The sequence below is a fragment of the Desmodus rotundus genome, chromosome 1 (genome assembly GCF_022682495.2).
Source record: "Desmodus rotundus isolate HL8 chromosome 1, HLdesRot8A.1, whole genome shotgun sequence".
Classification (NCBI taxonomy): Eukaryota; Metazoa; Chordata; class Mammalia; order Chiroptera; family Phyllostomidae; genus Desmodus; species Desmodus rotundus.
The window spans coordinates 204,149,803-204,172,768 of NC_071387.1; the positions used below are offsets into that span (position 1 = coordinate 204,149,803).

General features: G+C 43.4%; 1 protein-coding gene across 2 annotated transcripts in view; it reads right to left on the reverse strand.

Annotated features, from left to right (window-relative positions):
* The window catches only part of PLCXD3 (phosphatidylinositol specific phospholipase C X domain containing 3), a 139,602-nt gene that overhangs the window by 42,221 nt on the left and 74,415 nt on the right, over positions 1–22,966 (reverse strand). For both annotated transcript variants that reach the window (XM_024578544.4, XM_045186365.3), the window contains exon 2: positions 10,510–11,218. In XM_024578544.4, coding sequence (XP_024434312.1) covers positions 10,510–11,218 — 709 coding nt within the window. The remainder of the gene's footprint in view (positions 1–10,509; positions 11,219–22,966) is intronic.

A 22,966-nucleotide genomic window follows, 5' to 3' on the forward strand; every position in this document is an offset into this window, starting at 1 on the left:
CGTCATCAGCATCTGAACATGTCCCTGCTCGTGGTTCACGGCACTAAGGAGCCTCTCAGATGCAAGGGTCTTTGGTCGTGCCCTGTTTGGGGGCTGCCTGAACACATGGGTGAAGTGTAAGCACACACAACAAATGAGCTGTGTGTTAGTGCAAAGATGTGAAATTCTCCTCCTGCCATAAAAAAATCATGTAGAAAAGCATGTGGCAGCCCGCTCTACTTGGGAATGACAATGAGTCAAGTTCATGCAATAGCCCTTTAACTGCTAACCAGTAAATGTAAAATGAGACCAAAATCAAACTAAGTTTCCAGGCTTTTTTTTTTTTTTTTTTGCAATGGACTCAGCATGTCTCCCTGAATCCACATATGGTCTCTGTTAACAGACTGAACTTTGATTGAACTGTGCACTCAGCCAAATTGCTCTACAATCTAAAATATTATTACAAGTATTGTGTTTGGAGAAACAGGCAATATAAGTTAAACCCTTTAAAAATGAACTGTAAAATATCTGAAAGATATATTTCCATGAGTAATCTTCTATAGCTTTATTGTATTATTTATTTTCATGACCAGTTCACTTTTGAACCTGAGCTAAATCATATTGGTAACAGCTTTTCTCTTCAATATTCAGATAAGCAGCAGCTACCTGGTGATTTTGCTCAGTTTTCTAGGGGCCAAATCTCACACCCACTTCCAAAGGGCAGCCTGTGCTCTTAGCATTCACTAATGAAATCACACATTCCAGTCTCAGGGCCACATCCGCCCCATCAAGATGGGATGTCACAGCGTGACAGACAGCTCAGAAGCTGCTTTTCCTTTAACAGCTGAGGCCACAGGAAAATAAGTGATGAGCGGGTGAGAGGAAGGGATATTTTAAAGTGAAAATTCAAGCTATACTTGTGATTTCTGCAAATAAAAATCAATTATGACAAGCAAGTCTCTGGCTATTCCTGTCTAATCACTTTTAGTGCTTTAAAATAAATTAATTAGTGAAAGGCTACAATCCCAGATAATACAGCAAGAGCCAGAAGGCCTGGGTTCTCCACAACGAAGCCAGATATTAGTGTCGGACAGCAACGCATGTCGTATTTTCTTCTGAAATCCTCCAAGGCCAGATATTCTGAGGAAATTTCATATTTCCAGTTTTACTGTTGTTGTTATAGTGAAAATATTATGGAAGAAAACGTTTTCTCAACTGAATGCGATACGTCATAGACAACAGTGTGGGGGGAGGGGGTGGATGGAGGTGGGAGACGGTGTAAGGGGGATAAATGGTAATGGGAAAAAAATACAATAAAAAAGCTGAAATGTCATTGTCTGGAGTGGTGTAAGTAAGTTATGGAAGATTTTTGTTACAGTCTGGTCAGATGGGGCACACTTAAAGCAACTCCTCACCCTTTTTATCATTTGACGGAGTGGATTGGACGTATATCACCTCACTTAAATAAGCATTTATACTTGTTGGAGTCACCCTTGGTAATCAATAGGTCAGTCGCTCGAAGCTGCATCTACCAAGTACACCCAGCACAAATGAGCGTTCAGGGGCACCCATTCAAACAAGGTCAAGAAAAATATGCCTCCCCAGACACAAAGGGCAAGAAAAGCATCCAGGTGAAAACAGGACCACCTTCTGCTTCTTTGTGCCCCGAATGAGTTGTGAAGCCCTGGGACGGACGTCCGGATGCTCGCAAATATTACAGAATAAGCAGTTCCCTTTACAAAGTGCTGTGTTCTCACATTTCTTTTGCACCCGCAACCCCTTCAGCTCCTATCCCTGGCGATTCCTTATACTTGTTAATCATGCCCAACCCTTGCCTGGTGAGATAGAAAGAAACGGAAGATCCCAGCGGTAAAAAATATATGAAGTTAATTATCAATATGGCTCAATCTGAAGTTTACATTTTCAGTAGGCAAGCCCTGAGCTAGGGGCTCATCACCAAGTCTTTGATTTGCCTCCTTATCCCAATGGTCCGGGCTTCTGTGTGGACTTAGCCTGGACTGTTTCAATGAGAAAAAGAACAATAAGGAAAAAGCACATGGAAGCTTAAGTTACACCAGAGGCCTTCAAAGCAAATAGAAATAAGTGATATTTCTTCCTACACATTACACTGAAAGAGGGCAGAGAAATTACAAAGCAACCCTTGACCTCTGGAAGCTACTTGGACCCTCACAAATAGGCCATGTTATTCTCCTGTTGGGAATAAGCAATCTCCCAGAATACCTATGAGGTTACTCAAGATCAAGGGAAAGTGAGATTGAAAAAAGGATACTTTGTGATGTTGTCTAGGCACTAAAACAAGACCCCACAAAATAGCTAACATTACTCATCTAGACTAAAATGAATGACCGAGACCTCTTTACCAATCATAGTTGATCCTCGCTCTAGCCCTATAGAGAAGACCTACTGAGAGATCCAACTATAGAATTGCCCCTGCTCTCTGACTGCACCCAATTGAGAGAGAAGCTTTGCTTCCTTCAGCCTCCTGCTAGTCACCTACCTAAGCCCTGGTTCTATAAGAGGTTCTCTCCATCACCCGCTCCCTGGGGGTCTCATGGTCCCCGTGGTCTGGGTTCTCCCTTGCTGCAACAAGTAGTAAACTCAGTGTGCTGAATGATCCGTTTGTGTCTGGTGGTCTGGCAGTCACACAACACTCATACCCTCTGTCTCCCCCCGGAAGGTAAGAAGGCCTCCCCAGAAGGGGTCATTCCTCCTTGGATGAATGGCCTCGCTCTCCACTTCAAGGAGCCCTGCCTGCAGAGGGCAGACAGGCGAGGGGCCTGAGCTGTCCAGGCCCAGTCTGTTTTACTTCCGACTCAGATACTTCTTACTTGCTCATCTACTGACAATTCGTGTTTCCGTTCATTTCCAATTCCAAACAATCCGCCCTGATCCCCTGTTTGCTGGCTGACATGCCCAGTCTGTTGTGCCACGACCTGTTGACTAAACATCCCTACTGCATGGACTCTCTGTCTTTATTCCTTCTGACTCTCCCCAATCAACCTGCCTGCTTTCAGCTTTCTCTGAGTGCCAGCTACAGGCTAGGCTAGTTCCTTTTTGGACGTTAAGTCCAATCTGCTCAGTAAATTCCGCATAAGAAAACTGACACCCAGAGAGAGTCACTGAGATGGGTGAACTCTATTCTATGCCATGCTTTTTAGGAAAATACATGTATTATCTCTCTTTCTCTCTCTCTCTCTCTCTCTCTCTCTCTCTCTCTCTCTCTCTCACACACACACACACACACACACACACACACACACTCACCAGGCACTGAACGGGTATCTGACTTCCCAACAGCTTCAAACTCTCTCCAGTCTTCAACTCTCCCGACACAGACAATGAAAGGTGACTGCCCGGATTTGCCTTTAATCTTACAACATCAGCAGAATGAAGGAGAGAAAGAACTTGGATGTGCACTACTGTTTCAAAAATTCTTGGGTCAAAAGTTGTTAGAACAGCAAGTTACAGACATCCGTCCCTCCTGCTGTACCCCAGCAGGACCCAGGCTGACACTAGTCCTCCATCACATGGCCTCATGGTTGGAATTTGCTATCAAATCTTCTTTTTTACTGTTGGAAATCAGGCCTGGGAAAGCAGTTGGGTTGCAAAGTGCTGCGAAGTTAATTGGTTTTGATGGAAGATACTGAGGCTGGAAGTTACTAAGACTTCTTCCATGGCAATTTGCTTTAGAGCTCAGGGAAAGAAAACACCCCTCCAGGTAGCCTTTGCCCGTGCTGCCACCACACAAGAACCCCAGGATCCAGCTATGTGACACGGGAGGGAAGATGCATGGGGGAGAATGGCTGAGGACCATTTTCTGGAAATCAGTGATGAGCTGATCTACCTTGGCGATAGAACAAGCAAATTTGGACTTAACTCTCTCAGGGCCTGTGGGTGAAGGAGTCATAGCTCAGATTAAGGAAAAAATTAAGGAAACAGATTTCAGGGATAGGGAGGGGTCTGATAAATCTTGGGGTTGACACTTTCCAGATTTCCTAAAGCCAAGTTCATCTGTTGGTGGGATGGTTGAGGGGCAGCTTGTCTGCAGACATGAGCAATGGCACTCAAGGTGAGGTCACCTGGTGTCAGAAATGAAAATCTTTGAGCCACAGATGCCTGGATCAGAAGCTCTGGGGAGCAGTGTTCAGGAATTTAAATTTCAACAAAACCTCCGTGAGCTCTTTCCAGTTGGCCAAGCCTCTGGCTAGGAAAAAGGTTACTTTCCAGAGCTGTCTTTCAATTTGCAAGCCAGACTCCTCTTTCAGAAGTTTAAACACCTAGATTCTGAATTGCTCCCAGCACTGGCTCATAGCACCACTGTAACACATCATGTAACCTTTCTGATGGGCAATGTCTTAAATTGCAAATTGGAAATAACACCTATTGAATAAATGAGGCCCCCAATAAATATATGTTGAAGAAACAAATCTTAAGATGAAAGTGTCTTGTAAACAGTGATTATTCTAATGCTGGTTCTCCATGGTCGACTTGATATTCTCTCTCTGAAGGCATATGGAACCCAAGGAGACAGCTTCCCATTCTACTGAGTAGCTGAATAGACTGGTCCACAATTAGCTGCTTTTGTGTGCTCACTTATCTGGGGACAGGTCCTGGGGGACAGAGGCAGAAAGCTGCTCTTCATGGAGACATGCTCTCTCATGTCATCCTGTAGTTACCTTTTAAGCCATCTCTCAGTGCGGTTTTTCCTGGCTCTCTGCAGCTGCTGAGATGACTGAGACTGCAGGCAAATGACCTCCCAGAGGCCTGCCCCACCCCTGCTGGGCCCAGGCAATGACAGATAAATTGGGCAGCAGAAGTGTTGTTTGGGGTGTTGGTGTGAGCCGGAGTGTATCCCTATTAGATGGAAAAATAGAGTCCATTGTATTTGTGAGGTAGAAAGAGGGAAAGGCCAGGGAAGGATGGCCCTGCACGAAATCCATGGCCCATCCTCAGGCCTGACCTCTGACCCCCAGTCAGGGCCCCAGGTACCACGTTACATTGTGCACAGTGCAGATGAAGCCAGCTCACCTTCCACGTTGGTCCCTGTACCTGATGTTCTCTGACCCTCCCTGGTCTTCCAGTCCATCTCTGTCCTCATCCTTCCCTGGGGTGTGGAGGGCAGAATTCTGCCTTTAAGCCAGGAGACCTGGATTTTAATCCCATTTTTGCTGCCAGTTAGCCAAACTGTGATTTGGGTAATTGTTTAGCAAGCATTCCTCTGGCCTGATTTTCCTACTAAATGGAAAACAGTTAAATGGGCAGTAAGCATGTGACAAGGAGAATGGAGCCCAGTCACCTCTAAGTTCCCTCCCTTTCTATTATTCTCCACAGTGCTGGCCTGGGGCCCTGCCAGCACCCTACCTTTGTGTGCTTTCTTGAGACAAAACCGTGAACTTCAGTGCTGCTCTTCTCACAGCCCCAGCGTTCGTACCTTCCCAGACCCCTGAACTGACTTTGCCCCCCACCAAGATGACAGAGAATGTATTATATGCACCTACTTCTAAGAAATGTGGATGCATATAATACATTCTAAGAATGTTCCCTAATTTGCAGGAGTAAGCGTAAGACATGGAGTCAAACAGACCCAAATTATAATCTTGGCTTTGCTAAATTAACATGGGATTTTTGAGCAAGGTACCAGACATTTTCCACCTCCATTTTCCACCTCCAGCACTTGGAAGTGCTGGAAGTCCACAGCACTTCCTGCAGAGCCCTACTCACAGAAGCTGCTCGACAGACACATACGAAATTGAACCCTCCACCTGAATACACTGCCAGTGTCATCCAGGTGTTGCCACATGAGAGGAAAACACATTTCCAGTCCCCGCTTCAGACTCTCACGGAGGATCTAGAGATCAGAAAGCTAGAGCAGGGCAATGGTTTTAAGACCCCGTATCTGAAGTCACACCTTGAGCACTGTGTCTTGGGAAGAGTAGGCACCCAAATGTGGTTGTTTTATGAATAAACACAAAAATGGAGCAAACTGGATTTAAATCTTGAATCTACCTTTTCTTAACTCCACTATCTAGATAAGTTGCTTAACTTCCCAAGGCTCCATTCTTTCATTTATGATGGTATGGCAATCCTGTTGGGGGGGAGTTTTGTGAATATTAGACCAATGGATGCTTGTGAAGCAGTTAGCATAGTACTGAACAGAGAGCACTTAAAATAATAACTTATTGTTGTTATCATCTAAACTGTTGGCCTATATATGAACATTGTCTGAATTAAATCAACATCAATTTACTTGCAAAAATGCATTACTCCTTAAAAATTCTGGCAGGTGCTCTGACCTTTTTTTTTTAAACTGAAAAACCTATAATTTAATAAACTTCCACAAATTAGGGAAAAACTTGATTCAAGTTGCACACCTTCTTTTTAAGAACGTGTGAATTCTGTGGGGGTGAGGTGCAAACGCTGGTGGTTGAAGAATAAATTAAAAATAGGTCTTTAAGAAATAAAATCTGCATCTTCTGGCATCGCGAAACTGTGGAAAACGCATCTGCCGTGTCCGGAACCAGTGGCCAGACTGAAAGCTACGCTACCTACATCTCGTTTCCCTGAGAGCCACCCGTGCCTTCAAACAGTGTTTTCTAAGCGCATGTGCTTAGAGTTTTGTTACCAAATAGCAGACATCCATAAAAAGTTTTTAGAGAAACTAGCCAAATGCCGGGTCTCAGAATTGTAGGAGTTTGAAACTGAAAAGGATCTTGGAGATGTGCTAGTTCAGACTTCCGGTTTTGCAGATGAAAATACGTAAGGCCCAGAAAGATCCTCATAGTGCCTCATCATCAGCTCTCCTTCAGTGGCAAAGGAGAGGCCCGTCACCTTTTGTGGTGTTCACGGAGGATTCCTGAATGCTTGGCTGTGGTACAGCCGCAAGAGGAAAATGGCAGAGAGACAGAGTCTTCCTCCTCCGCGTGAGGAGGAGAGAGAGGGGACATATTCTCGGGGAGTCAAGGGTTCGTTCACTGGCTGTTCCAGAGGTAAGTAAATCACCAGGCAGCCATGCAACAGCTGACAATGACCTTTCCCTATAGACCTCACGCAGGAAGCTAAAACAACACGAAAGAAAACCTGAGTTCCGCATTAATCCCATAGGCTGTGCAACTGGTTTAAAAAGAGGTCTTTCTAGTTGCTCTGAGACCGAACTCCATCGACAATGCATATAGCGCAAGTATCACAGTTGTGCTTATGTACATTTGCAAGTAAATTTCACAATCCCAGACAGAGAAAAAGTTGATGCTACCTGTAGAAACTCTTTGTTTCTACTTTTTAAATTCTTTCTTCACCCACTTCTCTTTCTCTTTTCAATGATCCAGCTTTATTGTTCCAGATATAAAAGGCAGAGGCAAGTGAGAAGTTTGGAATTAGAGCTGATGGCTGAGGCAGTTTGTAAAAATTAGTTTCATGGGCTGTTAATAAGTGTGGCCTGAAAAAAAATAAGTGCTTAGAAAAACACTGCATTAGTTATCTTTAAACAAGATTCGCCACTAAGACACTTGTTAGTGCCTTTTATATGCTAATGTGAATTGTGAATCTCTTGGGAGAGATGTGTAGATATATATAGAAACATTTCCAGTACTTTCCTAACTTATTTGATCTCCACCCCCAAATCCTACTTTAGTTAACACTGTACCAGAGCATAAATAACCAAAAAGCAGTTCAACTTATAAGTTGCAAAGTCCTAAACTTCGTGAAACGCCATAAGAGAGAAAAGTGAAAGTCATTTATTCCTTGGGCAGATTTTCCTTAACTTCCCGAAGGCTGTTCCCTACACAGGTAAAATCAGGGTGTGGCTCTTGGTCAAGTGCAAAGCAGGCATGTTATATGAAAACATGTGTTTTTCTAAGTGCAGCAAAGTGAAGATGGAGGGCCTGAGGGAAGACTCCTTCCATGCCCAGTCTGTAAACATTAGAAAAGAAGCTGCTTTCATCCCAGGTGTAGAGAATGGAGAAAGTTGGAGCTGGTTGATCCCCAAGCCTCATCTGCCTCTGTCCCACCTCTGGTGGACCCTCAGGGCCTCCTCAAAATCTGGGAGGCCTATGGGGTAAAGTTGAAAAGAACACATTCTTACGTGTATGTAATATAACTCCTTCATTTTTAAGTATATAAAAGTGGTGGTAAGTTGTTATGTGCTGGAACAATTAACTTTAGTAGAAAGTGGTGCTTGTAGTCTTCGTATTCTGCTGAAAACTTTGAGGAAACCAGCTGAGCGAAGGCTTGGGGCCAGGAAAGAGGTGAAGAGTTTGGACTCTCCAAGGCAGTGTGGGGGTAGGGGAAGCAAAGAGATGAGAGAAGGAGAAGGAGAAGGAGGTGGAGGAATGGAAGCTGGGGTGAAAAGTAGTACGGATGTGGTCAGGGGAAGACAGTCTAGGCTAGAAGATTCATAATTACAGACAAGTCTAAAATTCAATTTTAAATTATGTGCAATGTTTTGGTGATAAAACCTCCCCTGTCTCCTTTGGGTCCTCAGCAAAATCTCCAAACCAATGTGGAAACTGAGTAAGACACGAGTTGCATGACTCAGGTTATACAGAGTGATGTGTGGAAAGGCCACTGGGACAATCAATCCATAAAACAATGTGTGTAACCTAGAGGCAGCCAGGGCTCACCCCACAAGGATATAAGAAATCTCAGGGAAGGTTCTGTACGTGCACAGGGTGTACAATGAAGGGCTAGGGACCTTATTTAGATCTTGAGAAACAGGGAGGTCCCAGCTAATATCTGAATAACAGAAGGGAGTTATGCTTTTGTATGGAGAAAATTTTCCACTCAGATATCTTGTGCCTTTGACTACCCCAAAATGCCAGTAATGGCCAAAGGAGCTGGGCTGTATTTCTATAGCCAGTTGGCCACATAAACTTCAGTACCTTACCAGCACTTTAAATTTAGTGACCCTGATAATATCTTCCCAACTTCCTCCTCACATCCCTGTGTCTGTGTTTCCCGCCCTGTGAATGTCTTTATCACCCCTGCTCCTTAAGAAGAAATCGTGTTCTCAAATCCTTCCACCCATTCATAGCACATAGCTTAATAGCTACTGAATCATCCTAATATTGCTGTTTGCATGAGTTGCCTTGGTGTTTGCTCACTTCCTCAGTTTAGCTTGCATTACGTGGCTCAAACAGTTCTAAGCACCTACGTGCTCCCTCTCTCCATGCCACCCATCCTCCAAGCTGTGCCAGTTACCCATCTAAAGGCAGACCTGCTTAAGTCATTCTGCAAGAACCCCCCCATTGCTCCCAGGATCACATTCCCTGCAGCCTGGCTAAAAGCTTTCTTGAAAGTGTGTTTCTGCCCCACTACATGACTCACCTCCTACGATTTCCCACCCTACATGCTGTGCTATAAGGCCACATGGATTATTTTCACCTACAAATCTTTTCTTCCCCTCTCCTTGTCTTTTCCTACAATGACCTTGAATCCAAGCAAAGCATTTATGCTTTGTCCCCTCACCATAATTCAAACTATCAATGTTAAAGATAAAAATTCTCATAAAACTTATATTTTATCTTTGGACATTATTTGCAATGTTTCATACTTTAAGTCAAAAGAATAAATACTGTATACAAGTTTTCATGTTCGATCACACTCATAGGAAAGAGCCACAGAGATCTTCGGTGATTGCAGGTGTAATTGCACTCACATGCATGGCTAGACTTGACCAATGGGACGGATGCCCTCTCGCTGGAGGCTGATGCTTGCTTATGGTATAGTGTAAAGGCATACACTTGAGATTTTGTTTCATCATTCATTGTCCAAGTGATCTTAGGCCAAACCTATTACCTCTATGAACCTCCATTTTTATCGGTAAGACAGTATCTACTTCCCAGGGTTCTTAGGTAGATCCGATGTAACTGAGTATGTAAAAAGACTCTGCGAACGGGGGACAAAGGGCTTTGTAATCTGTAAAGTGCTACACAAAGGGGAAAGATGTGCTATGAAAAGAGAACTGGACATGGAGTCCAAACACATGGTGCCATGGGTTGATCTTTGTCCTATAAATGTATATGGAGGTCCTGATTCCACATACTCGTAAGTGTGACCTTATTTGGAAATAGGTGTTTGCAGATGTAATCAAGTGAAGATGAGGACATTAGAGAAGACGCTGATGCAGTACGACCGTGCTCCTGATAAGAAGAGAAGATAGACATGTGGGGAGAATGCCAGGTGAAAACAGAGGCAGAGACTGAAGTGATGCACCTATAAGCCAAGGAACACCGAGGACTGCCAGCTGTCCCCAGAAGGTAGGGGAGAGGCATGGAAAAGACCATCCCTCAAAGCCTTCAGGAGGAATCAAACTCGCTGACAACTTGATTGCAGAATTCCAGCTTCTGGAGCTCACAGACAAAAAATATCTTTTCTTTTAAGCCACCTAGTTTCTGGTGCTTTGTTATGGCAGCTCCAGGAAACTCATACACATGGGTATGAGTTTCAGCTCCATCACCTATGAATGTGTGGTAATATATTTAAGCTTTTTCCCCCTAGTACTTGAAGGGCACTTACCTTTCGGTGATTGTCTCTCTGAGGCCACTGGCCACCCCTTTGACCACAGTGCTAGCTTTGGGCGTCAGTACCACCTGAGATATAAAAAACGAGCCCTTCTTTCTTCTCTCTGTGATGGATGCCTGAAGAAACTGGATCAGTTTTTCCGGGTCTGTGGTGTTGGCCCAAGGAGCGGGCATCATCTGCCCAGGCCAGAGGAAGGGCACCTCCAGAGCCACGGGGCTGTGGTAGAAGACCAGCACTTGGTAGTCCTTCTCCCACAGGTACTTGAGACTGACTTCCTGTGCAAAAATGGCTGGGCACATTTTATTGCCATAGATGTCTTTCAACATCTGGACCAATTTTTCATGGTGGTATTTCTGCATCCCATAAAAATGGTTGAAGTCTAAGAACACTGCCTCCTTATGGTGATCTGTGAGGAATGCATTGATCTCCTCAAGGCCTTCATTGACTTTGGCACTGAACAAGCCATGAGCAAAGTAGAGTTCATTGTCAGGATCTCTGGGCTTGGTGGAAATTCGAAGATCAAAGTAACGGATCCCGGCTCCTAGCTGACCCGTAAAGTTCATCGTTTGAGTGGCTAACCATTTCCGCATCAGCTTTTTGGCCACAGTTCCAAAAACAGAGACAAAATTCTGGACAGTTTCTGGCTGTTCAGGGCCTACTGGAGAGGCTTCGTCAATGTAGAAACTGAAGGAATCGTGAGATCCTGGAAGAATAACAAGGCACAACGTGGTTACATTTCAGTCCTTCATCCTCCCCAACTTCCCTCTTGCCATGTCTGTATCTCTCCCTGAAATAAGCCAAAGGAACTACTAGGCAATGTTTACCAAGTTCATTCTCAAGTCTTAAGAAGGTTCTTTTTATAGCCTGGCATAGTACATGGAGTAAATTAGTTGTAAAGTGGTAAAAAATTCCTTCTGATAATGTTTAAAATTCATATGATCATCTTGTACTTCTGTAAACAAAGAATTTAATGGATTTATTTGGATTTGTTTTCAATATAGTAACCATTCAAAAACAAGACCTAAGGGGACTCACCAGTTCCCAAATACTTTATCTATAATGTTGCCCCTTTTCTTCCTTTTGGGTTGATTTGAAGCTGGAAGGTTTGCTTCGATAAATAAGGAAGCCCTTTTCACAACAGATGATCATTGGAAGAATTGCTAACTCATACACTTTGGAAAACACAAGAGGTCACAGGGTAGAAGAAAGGAGAGGAGGACAGTCCAATGCTGAGATACTTGACATCATTTCTGACCCTGCATTTGGGCAATTGTCAACTTAGATAAGGCTGCAAGTGAACACATGTGAGAGCATAAAAAAAATTAACTAACAGGCCATTTTCTTCACAGATATTTCTGCTCAACAGTAAAATCTCTTTTTGGAGTTGGCTTCCAAATTTAAAAGACTTTCTTTCTAGAAGAACAAGAACAACCTATTTATTTATATTTGGCATTTACAAATACTAAAACTCCAGAAATGGCCCTGGCTGGTGTTGGCTCAGTGGATTGAGCACTGGCCTGCGAATCAAAGGGTTGCCGGTTTGAATCCCAGTCAGGGCACATGCCTGGGTTGCAGGCCAGATCCCCAGTTGGGGGTGAGCAAGAGGCAACCACACATTGATGTTTCTCTCCCTCTCTTTCTCCCTCCTTCCCCCTCTGTCTAAAAATAAATTTTTTTAAATCTGAAAATTTTAAAAACAAATCAAGAAATGTAGCAACAAACATGTGTATGACTTACCTGTAAGTACAGAGTACCATTTAAAATATTATTGGACCAGATAAAGAAAAATTATTTCAAGTTTACTTATATTTGTTAAAGCCTCCTTCAATTTTGGGGCATGACTGACTAAATAGGTAAAATTAAATGAATGAATCCTGGACTTTTCACACGTCAGAAAGGGCAGACGTCATCATTCTCCATCTGTTCCTCAGGCCTCCTCTCGCCTTGTTGCCCTACTCCTGATCGACATTCCTCAGGGTGCACCTTGTCCTAGGTTTTCCTCCCAACACAAGGAATAATGCTCAGCCTCTGCCAGCGGAGGGCCATGGTTCTACAGCCCAAGGAACTCCATTCTGTGAACAACCAGCAAGATAGCTCCAGGGGTCTCAGCCTCAAATGATATTATAGCCTTGGCCAACACTAGGATTTCAGTCTGGTGTGGCCTGGTTTTCAGATGAAAGGAAATTAGGCAAGGCTTTGCATTGAGAGCAGTGTTGAAGGGAGTGCTGGTGACCAGGCTCAAATTCGAGCTCAGTCACTAACTCGCAGTTAACACTGGAGGCTCGTCAGATTGCTAACCACTCTGGCTTTGAGCTTTCACAATTTTTCAATTAAAATACTCTCCACACCTACATCACAGGATTCTTACAAGGAACGTATGAAACCATGTTCACAGAAGTTGCGTAAGGAGTATATATACAAATTAAATTACTGTACTTTTGTCATGGAGATGTAACTAGTCACAGAACATTCATTCACTCGTTTTGGAAAACATCACCTAGACAAATGCACACTGGGGTGGCTGGACAAACTCACATGAAAGGGAGGGCAGGAAGAACAATGATTTAAATTGCAGAGTTTAGGTTTGTTAACGTTTCTTGAAAACGAGATTTGTTTCTGTCATTTCTCTATGACTTAGCAAATAACGAACAATCAAAATGACCCCATTTCCTATTGTTTGGAAAAACAACTAAACACTGCTGTCACATTAGGAAAATTGATCTGTGATGTAGACCAAGTGCTAACCCTGTTCCATTCAGGATCTTTCCAATATTGTCCACGAAATGACTTCCGGAGGATCTTCTGGCTGGTCTCTCAGTTTGGCTATAGTTCCATTTCAAATTCTACAAAATTATGGGTTTAATACACATCAGTGAAAACGTATCAAGTCAATTTCATCTGTGAACCTTCAGATGAAAAGGCCCAGTAGGCTAAGGTTTGACGTGCCCGTGAGTGTGCAATTTCAATATCTATATCCTGACCTTAGAATTCAGGCTGGCTCCATCAGAATAAGCACTGGCTCTCCCTGCCTCTGCTGAGCACTTGGCTTGCTTGTGTATGGCACCCCATGCCTCCCTCTCCTCGCCCTTCTGTCACTGTGATATGACACATTGCTGAGGTTTTGGAGACTCCTGCTTCCTAGTAGCAGGCTCCCTGCATATTTGATATCTTGGTACCTTTTGTGAGAATAGAGCCGACACCACAGGAATGGGGGGCATGGGTACCTTCCATCTGTCAACCCAGAGAAGACTGAAAGGCTAGGGTTCGTTTATGAGGCCCCTTCTCTAAGGTGGAAGATTGGCAGGAGGCACCTCTTCACTTCCTATGGGAAGACACGAAGTTCTGGAGTGTTCACCCTCTCAACTTCCCCTTGTGGAAGTCTTCATGCTGGTCTTCTTTTGTGACTGCACACAGTCTCTTCTCTGTGGCAAAGCTTTTTTTCCACTTCCAGAGGCTTCCTTTTCCCGGAATTCACATTCTCCTGGTCTGCAGCTCCCCCTCATCAACTAGTAGTTGTTATTAGATGTTGTTACTAACACCTGTTCATTAATTTTTTCTGTCTTCATATCGTGCTCGCCACCTGCAACTCCCATATAGATACACTTGATTTTAATATAGATTGCAAGCTTTCTAAAAAGAAAAAAAAAACTATGCCATATAATCTCCTGTGTCCACTACCGCATCCAGCTCTATGAATACAAAAATATTTGATTCCAGTCAGTCGATCAAAATCGTTCGCATGAGATGTGCCATCAAAGTGAAATAACTACTTCTACTCATAATCATTTTAATCAATAATGGGTTAGACCATTATTGGCCCACTTTTTCTTTACCATTTCCTCTCAAATTTCTCAGAAAATTAGTGTATACAGCATGGCTCCCCCTCCCTAACTTTGGTTCCATCTTTTTAAAAAATTTAATATATTTTTAAAATGTGGTTCCCTCTTTAATCCACTGTGGCAAGTCATATACATTCTCTATAAAGCATCGTTGATCACTACTAAAGGAAGCCCACCGGCCATTTCTCTGACCTCATTCCTAAACCCTAGCACAGAACATGGTAGGCATTTAGCTAATGCTGTTGAGTAAGTAAATGGGTGAACCCGGCTCAGCCTTTCTGGAACACCTGATACTGCTCTACTACCTTCTTGAACTTTTGGCCTTTGGGATATGACTCTTCTAGTTTTTCTGCTCTTGCTGTTACCGTCCCTTCACTGGCTCTTACTCTTTCACCTTGTAAACAAGTGCCTTATCCAAAGCTCTAGTCAAGATTTCAACTTGCTCCATGCTTTCCCTTGGATGATCTCGTCCATTTCTTTGGCCTCATGCCTATAAAAGATGAATCATAAATTGATATCATCTAACCTCTCCTGCATGCCAGACCCCTGTCCACCTCCCAGGCAACTAAATGTCACTGCTCCATGAAAATCTTAAACTTCAAATGTCCCAGATGCACATCAGTGCCTTCTCCTTGTCATGTACCTCTACCATGCTTATTGCGTCGGTCCGCTATCTCCTCCCTGGGTACAGCTTCGTACCTGCCTCTCAAGCCTCACAGGCCATCAGACTGAAGGTCCCATTGCACTGACCCCCAAATGCCCTCTTAGCTGTGCCCACTTCTTTTCCATTCCATTGCCAGAGGCTTGGATTTCTGGGGGGCTACTGAAGTACTTGCAGGCGCTCTGGTTTTGCTCCCATAAATGCTCCTTTAAACGTTTATTTAGTTCGGAAGTCCATCAGATCTCTCTGATTTAATTGCTCAGTTCTTATGTGACAATATACAATTACTATCATTAATTTTTGTTCACTTATCCAATCACTTTTATTTAGTTATCCAGTCACTTTTATCCAATCACTTTTACTTAGTTTGGAAGTCTGTCCGTTCTAATTTAATTACTCAGTTCTTATGTGACAATATACAATTACTATCATTAATTTTTGTTCACCCCGTTGACTAAATTGATCAGTTATCTGAATTTTTTGTAGACAAAGACCAAACCTTATTCCAGGCACATAACGTTGCCTCAGTCTCCCAGCACATGACCAGGAGGTCTTCGTGGACAATACAAGAAAACGTGTGTCATCAGAGACAACACACGATACGCATCACAAGCCAAAAACACCTCTGGAATTGAACGGATCATTAAAAGTGACACTCTTGTAATTTAATATGTGTCCTCCCCACAACATAAAAATGCATGTAAAATACGTTTTCAAATATTAAATTAAACCCCATCTATCCCACAGAAGACGGACATGAATCCTTTGGTAAAGGAACAATTAAGAGTCGTGCTGGGATTTCTCTCTCTGGCTAAACCTGTATCTTTCATGTTGTGGAAAGCCTTCTCCCTGGGCACAGTCCCGGGCAGGGAGCTGAAGGAGAGCATGTTGGTTTCCTTACTTTAGTCTTCCGGCGGCGCAGGGATCCCAGGGACTAAATTTGAGAAACCCTATTATATCGATGCCTCCCAGGAGTCGAGAAGCTCAGTATTTACCACAGTTCTTTTAAACGTGCTCAGTGGATTCCTTAGCCCAGTGGATCAGCTGACAGCAAATAGCTTAAGAGCAGCAGTGTTCCCGCCAAAGGGCAGAAAAGAAAGCCCGCTCCAGTTGCCACCCTGGGTGAAACTTCTAAGCCTTCTTTTCACGTGAGTTCCTTTTCAAGGACTATCAATATGGATGCCAGAAAAATAATTAACAGAGACCCCAAGACACAGCGAAGTCCTAAGTTGCTGTCAGACCCAGCACGCCGTGCCTTCTCCCTCTCTCTGCGGCATCTCCTCGCCTGGCACAGCCACGTGGGATCCGAGGTCGTACACACTGCTGCTGAGCCAGCGACAACAGCTCACAAGCTTCTGAGCCTGGCAACACAACACTGGTGAGCGCAGCTTCCAAAAACAAAAGGTTCTTGGGCTGGCAAGAATCTACCTCCAAAATAGGATGATTTAAGAGGAAAATCAGTCCATCAGCAACATTTGTCAGGTAATTAAAAAGAGCAATAATCCAGCTGCTTCCCTAGAGCAGTGGCACTGACCCAGGGGGGTTGACATCAAGTGGACACAGTCTGTGTTGTCATCGCTGAAGGGGGCGGTTGCTGGCATCTAGTGGGTAGAGGCCAGGGATGCTGCTGAGCACCCTGCAGCGCACCCAGCATCTCTCCCAGCAGACTCAACGGGCCCAAATGTCTGTAGAATCAAGGTTGAGAAAGCCTGTTCCAGTGGAAACCTTACAGGCAGATCAAGTCATTTCCAGAGGCAGAAACCACACACTCTGAGTCGGCCCCTCTGCCTGTATTCACACAGCCCTCACACCTGTAATCACCTCTCACAGGCTTCTCAGGGCGCCATTCTGCCCTGACGCTGTTCTAAAACTTGTAGCAACTGAAAACAATCGCACACGGGAAGCACTGCTTCCGAATTTGCCTGAAGCCCAATGAATATGTGGCTTTGGCTCTAGATTTTTACTTGAAAATTTCTTTCATTTGTGCTGACAGGTTCTCGAGGGAAATCTTTCAGGCTAAAATGAAACCATCCAGAAAGCTATCTTTTATCCATTGAGCTCCATCTCTACTCCGGAAGCTTCTGTGTGGCACAAGTTTTGTCGGGACAATAATTTATCTACCTGTTATTTATTAAATAAATTGAGCACCTACTATGTGCAAGGCACTGAGATGAGAGACGTGTTATGTGGCTGAGAAGAGGCGGGGGTTAGGGAGATTGGGATAACAACGCTTATCAGGTGAGGAAAGGAAAGGTGGGTTCCTTCTATCAATATTTCTTCTGCCTCATTGCCTTCTCTGTAGTATTAAGCATTTGGTAGATATTTATTGAGTATCTATTATATGCCATGCATTGGGTCAAGGGTATGGAAATAAAATAGTATATAAGACTCGTCTAGGCTTTGTCCTTGTAGAGTTCATATCACAGTGGAGAGAAATATGCAAGAAAAACCAATATCATAAAGTGTGACAAACGCTATGACAAACTGTATGACACCTTTTAATAAAAGAGTGGTGCAGTCCTGAGCCGAATAAGATCTTCTAGAGATAATTAATAATCAAAGCTAAAGAGTGGGAGTAAGACCCCAAACATGCAATTATTAAGTTTATACTTTCTTAATGTCAATGTGCATATAGATCACTAGAGGATCTTTCAAATGCCTGCATTTCCAGATGCGTGATGACCACTCTGCCTAATGCAGTGAGTCAGGGAGAAAATGAACCAAAGATGACTAAATAAGAAAAATGAAAGGGAGGGTCCATGAAGAAAATGTGGCAAAGATTAGGGAGAAAATGGCATATTCATCAGCAATGTTGGCCTCGGCTATTTTAGCGGAGCCTAGAGAGGAACTCAAAAGGACACGTCTGTTGGTGAATAATTTGGGAAAGAAAACCATGCTCCCCCTGATACTCTGCTCTTCCTCCTCTTCCAAAGGGCCTGGACAGCCCAAGAAGGAAAGGGCAAGCCTAGAAACTGTGCTTTATCTAGGAGGACACAAATAATCTGATTCGCACAGCAGACTGTTGGCTCTTCCCCCTTCACTGCCCCAGAAGACATTCAATGAGCTTGAAGGGAGTTGGACTTGCAGGACCCTTTAGTAGCATTTGGCCCAGGGTCCTAGGCTGCTCAAGGTGGATCTCTCTCCCTCGCTTGCTGGATTCCAGCTACACCAGGCTTCTTTCTGCTCATCAAATACACCAAGCTCATTCCAGCACAGTCCTTGTGCTTGCTGTTCCCACTGCCAGCAGTGCTCTGCCCCGAGTGGTCTGCATGGCCGGCATCTTTTCATTCACATCTCAACCTGAATGTCACCTGCTTGAGTAAATCTTCCTTTATCTAAAGAACCTAATCCATCTCACCCTCCCAGGTGCCTATCAGTCCCTATCACAAAATCATGTTTTATTTTCTTCATAGCACATATCACTAGCTCCAAGTTTCATTTTATTTAATTGCCCGTTTGCTTATTGTCTATCTCCCCTCACTAGATTTTAAGTTCCATGAGAGTAAGAATCAAACCCTTCTTGCTCACTACCACACCCCCAACAAACTGCACAATGATTGGCATGTGAAAGACTGGCATGTAATAAACATTTGCTGTGTGAAATAAACCTCAATATGCTCATCTGTAAATTCTATCTCCACATAAAGATAATAAAATAAAATCAACAATAACCACTAAACAAGGATCACAGAAAATCTCAATAAATATTAGCTTTTATTATCACTATTAATTATTATTCTACATTATTAATTCTGAGCACTAATTGCCTGGAACAAAATAGGTTCTCACCAAATGTTGGCTGAATGAATGAATGAATGAGTGGGAATTGCACCAAAAAGTTATAAACACTATAGCTGCCATAAACTCTGAGAATTCTCAATGAAAATATTGCCATAGCATCCAGCTGTGCTTTAGATGGATAAATTGTTTTCAAGTCCTCTCTCTTTTCAATTTCCTGGACCGTGAGTTACTTTTTTCCTGTACCAGATGCAGCAGTGCCAAAGCTGACCATCTCTGGAAGGCTCTGGTCCTTCTGCACATGTCATTCTAGATTCTTATCACAAATGTAGGTTTGATATGCAGAGACGGACCCCACTGCTTACCCTGAACCCAGGCCACCCATAGGGGCTCAAGTGTAGGACAGCTTACTCCTTGACCATCTATTCCCCCAGTAGTTTTGATACCTGTAGACAGGCTGTCTGGACTTCTAGGAGCAGACTAAGGGCATGGCACACAGCCAGACAATACCTTCACAAACCACCTAGGACCATGGCAAGGACATTGAGTTTTTCAGCACTCTTGTGAGAGGAGCCACATTGCCCAGGTAACCAAGCCCATGTGCCCCCTACCCCTAGGACAAGATGGTGGCAGGAGGAAGTCCTTACACTGAGCATGTGCAAGGCTAACAAGATAATTGGATAAGAGGGTTCCTACCTCCTTGGGTACCAGATTGGGGGTGGAACCAAAGGAAGGCAGGCACGTGCCCAATAGAAATTAAAAGGGTGGCAGGAAAGACCAAAGAGGCCCATCAGTCTAGCCAGGGGAAAGAAGTTGGGAGGTGAACTTGCCCCAAAGTGCACCAAAGTTTGGAAGGTTAATTGGTCATTCTGAGAAAGCACCTGGTCCATTTCATACCCATAACTAATATAAACCCAGGTAAATAGAGAGGTCTCTCTCTTGCTCGTGGCTGCTGCTCAGATGGTGTACTGGCCTGTCCTCTGCATGGGCAGTCACGTGGCCCATGGCCTCCACAAGAGTCTCTCTGTTCCTTGAATTCACTGGTGCCTTTGTGTGCTCTCCAGAGTGGAGGCATGGGACCTTGTGGCCCTAGAAGCCACATGGCCAATGGCAGTGCTGGCCCCACATGCAGCCTCCAGGAGGGAGCATGAGGCTAGACAATAGCCAGGAACAAGCTAAGCTACCTAGATAACTGCTTAGAAGCCACCTTGGGCTCCAGAGGATGGTACTTTAAAATGGAACATGAATTCTGGGCCTTTTGTTTTGGTATTGCTGAGGACGGCTTGGTTTTGTCTGGGTTTTATGGAGAAGATGAGCTTTGAGATGGGTAGTCCTCCATTGTCCCAGATCATTTTGCCTTGGGATAAAAACCTTTTTCCTTTTTCACCAGTCTGTGCCTCTAGAGTTTACCCTTGGTGGCAACAGGGAGCTGAATCCTACTTAGGTTCAAGAAAAGCTTTATCCTTGGGAAAGATACCTAAAACTGAGCATCAGTGTTAACCAAAGAAGGAGATTTAGTCATATCTAGGTAGCATGCCTCATTGGAAAAAGAAGAAGAGTTGGCAAGAGAGATGTGGTTGCCACACAGCTCAGACTTCCCTACTCCTCTTTAGAAGCTAGTTGTTTAAGATGCAGATGTCTTTATTATTACAGTTTTCATTCAACACTATCTTGTGTTAGTTTTAGGTGTACAGCACAGTGGACAGACATTCACTATAAGTTACAAAGTGCTCCCTTCGATATTCCCAGCACCCACCTGGCACCACACATAGTTATTACAATGTTGTTCTCTATTCTCCATGCTGTACTCTACATCCCCATGACTATTCTGTAACTGCCAATCTATACTTCTCAGTCCCTTCCCCCTTTTCACCCACTTCCCAAGCCCCTCACCTCTGGCAACCATCAGTCTGTTCTCTGTACCTAGGAGTCAATTTCTCTCTCTCTCTCTCTCTTTTTTTTTTGTTCATTTATTTTGTTCTTTAGATTCCACATATAAGTAATGTCATATGGTCTTTGAAATGTCACCTCCATCCCCTGATTTCTCCACTAGAACCTCCCTGTATGGGCACCCCCCAGGGCAGCCTTGAATATCTGTAAGACAAGGAGCAGCTCCAGTACCTTGGCAGACAGACTGAATAGCTTGGGGAAAGGGAAGGGCAGATTTGATGAAACCAAATCCATTATCACTAAAACCAACTATTCTGAAAGAAAAAAAATCTCTATTGAGTTTTTCCTCTAAGAAGAAAACAAATTTGATACATGGCAAATCAACAGTCCAATGATTATATTCTCTTAGATTCAAGAGCCAGAGGCCTCTGAAGCCTACTTAGCTTTGTTCTTGCATGTCTGGCACTATTGGTTTTCCTTTTATAAATAATGAAAATCTGAAATAACACATTACTGTTAATCATGTTTGTGCTACAGAAAGAACATCTCCTTGAAATATAAGCCTTTGATTCTCTGGTGCCCTCACAAAACACCATTTCTAGATTTTTTCTTATCAAACAAGTGTTTGCAGCATGAGGATTATTTATTCCTTTGGTCTTTCTTCCAATCTCCCTCTCCCTTCCTCCAGTCTTGGGACTGGAGCTCTGGATATGTGGAGAACAGCATTATGTCCTCTTGCTTTCAGCCTCATGGCAAAGCTAAGATTATAAGCAATATCTGTACATCTGGGGCACATATACAGACTGGTTTCTAAAAATGAGCACTATTGGACCTAAGAAGATTCTGAATGGCATCACCTTAATGCTACAGGAAATTTTGTCCCAAAATTCCAAGGACACTCATACATATTACATTCCAAACAAACACTCCCAAACCATTCATTTTGAAGAACATATTTATTGTAAAGCATTATTTCTTGCAGTGGTTTTAATGATACAGAGCATTAATCATGGAGGTTATCTATCTATCTGCCTAACTATCTATCTAAAAAGGGATAATGAATGCGGTTGTTTGTGAAATGAAAATGTCATGCAATAAAACTCAAAATGTATCCATTGAATACTGATTTACTAAGTATTTAATAGGCACCTAGTTTGTGCCCTGCGCTAGGCTAGTGCTGGATATTAGGGAAGGCAGTGGTTCTCTGACATTCAGGACACTTTTTAGTCTCTCATGGTAAAAATAAGACAGCGAAGGAAACTGGTTTGCAAAGATACCAACAGTCTCATTCGAGGACTGGTGGTCTTGATCTCCACCTTCACCCCAACCCTTCTTCCACACCCCAGCATACATCTGTTGTTTTATTGCCTGCAAAGCAAGTGTGATGGTATTGAGGGGTAGTTTTACAATAAAGAGATACGCAATTTCATACCCTAACTATACTAGGGAAAACTATCCATTTATCCCCATATCCTCTTAGGGTGGGTCTGCATGAACTCATATTTTACATGGCTGGATCATTGTGTACCAAACACATTTACATAGATCATCAGTGTTTTTCCACAGAACAACAGTCTTCAAACACTGTTTAAAGAGTTGCATTACATGGCATATGCTGATAAATACTTTAACAACCCCTTCATTGTGTCTTGTGTTTTTTTCCTTGTTTTATTTTTTAATAACTATAAATTTAAGCTTAAGGAAGCCTACCTTTGTCTTGAAAAACAAAACAAAAGAGTAAAGCTTTCATATCGTTTGCTAACCTGACCTCATTTTAAGAGAGGTAGTGTTCTTGCAGAAGATAAAAGTTATACCATGAATGGTGCCAGTCTACGTGCAGTGGTACTAAAAGGAGACAATAGCATTGTTGACAAAATTATTATCCTCTGGTGGCATTTGTGGAAAAGAAGCCCTTGACAATTTCTAAACAACAGTAAATTGTTAGGAAATTCAAGCAGAGACGTCCAACCTGTGGCCCACGGCCTGCCTGCGGCTCAGGATGGCTGTGAATGTGGCCCAACACAAAATTGTAAATTTACTCAAAACATTATGAGATATTTTTTTGTGAATTTTGTGCCCCAATGTATTTAATGTGTGGCACAAGACAACTGTTCTTCTTCCAGTGTGGCCCAGAGATACCAAGGGGTTGGACACCCCGTAAGGTGTCTTACAGACCAAGAAGGGAATGCGGCTAGTGAAATGCTGCAACAGAGTTTGAATAAAACACTGGATGTGAGAGTGACTGCAGTTTGCGTATGTAAAAATAGAGTTGTGGGTTGGGTCACGCCTGCAATGGTGTGAAGCTGAAATCAGCTGTTGTGAC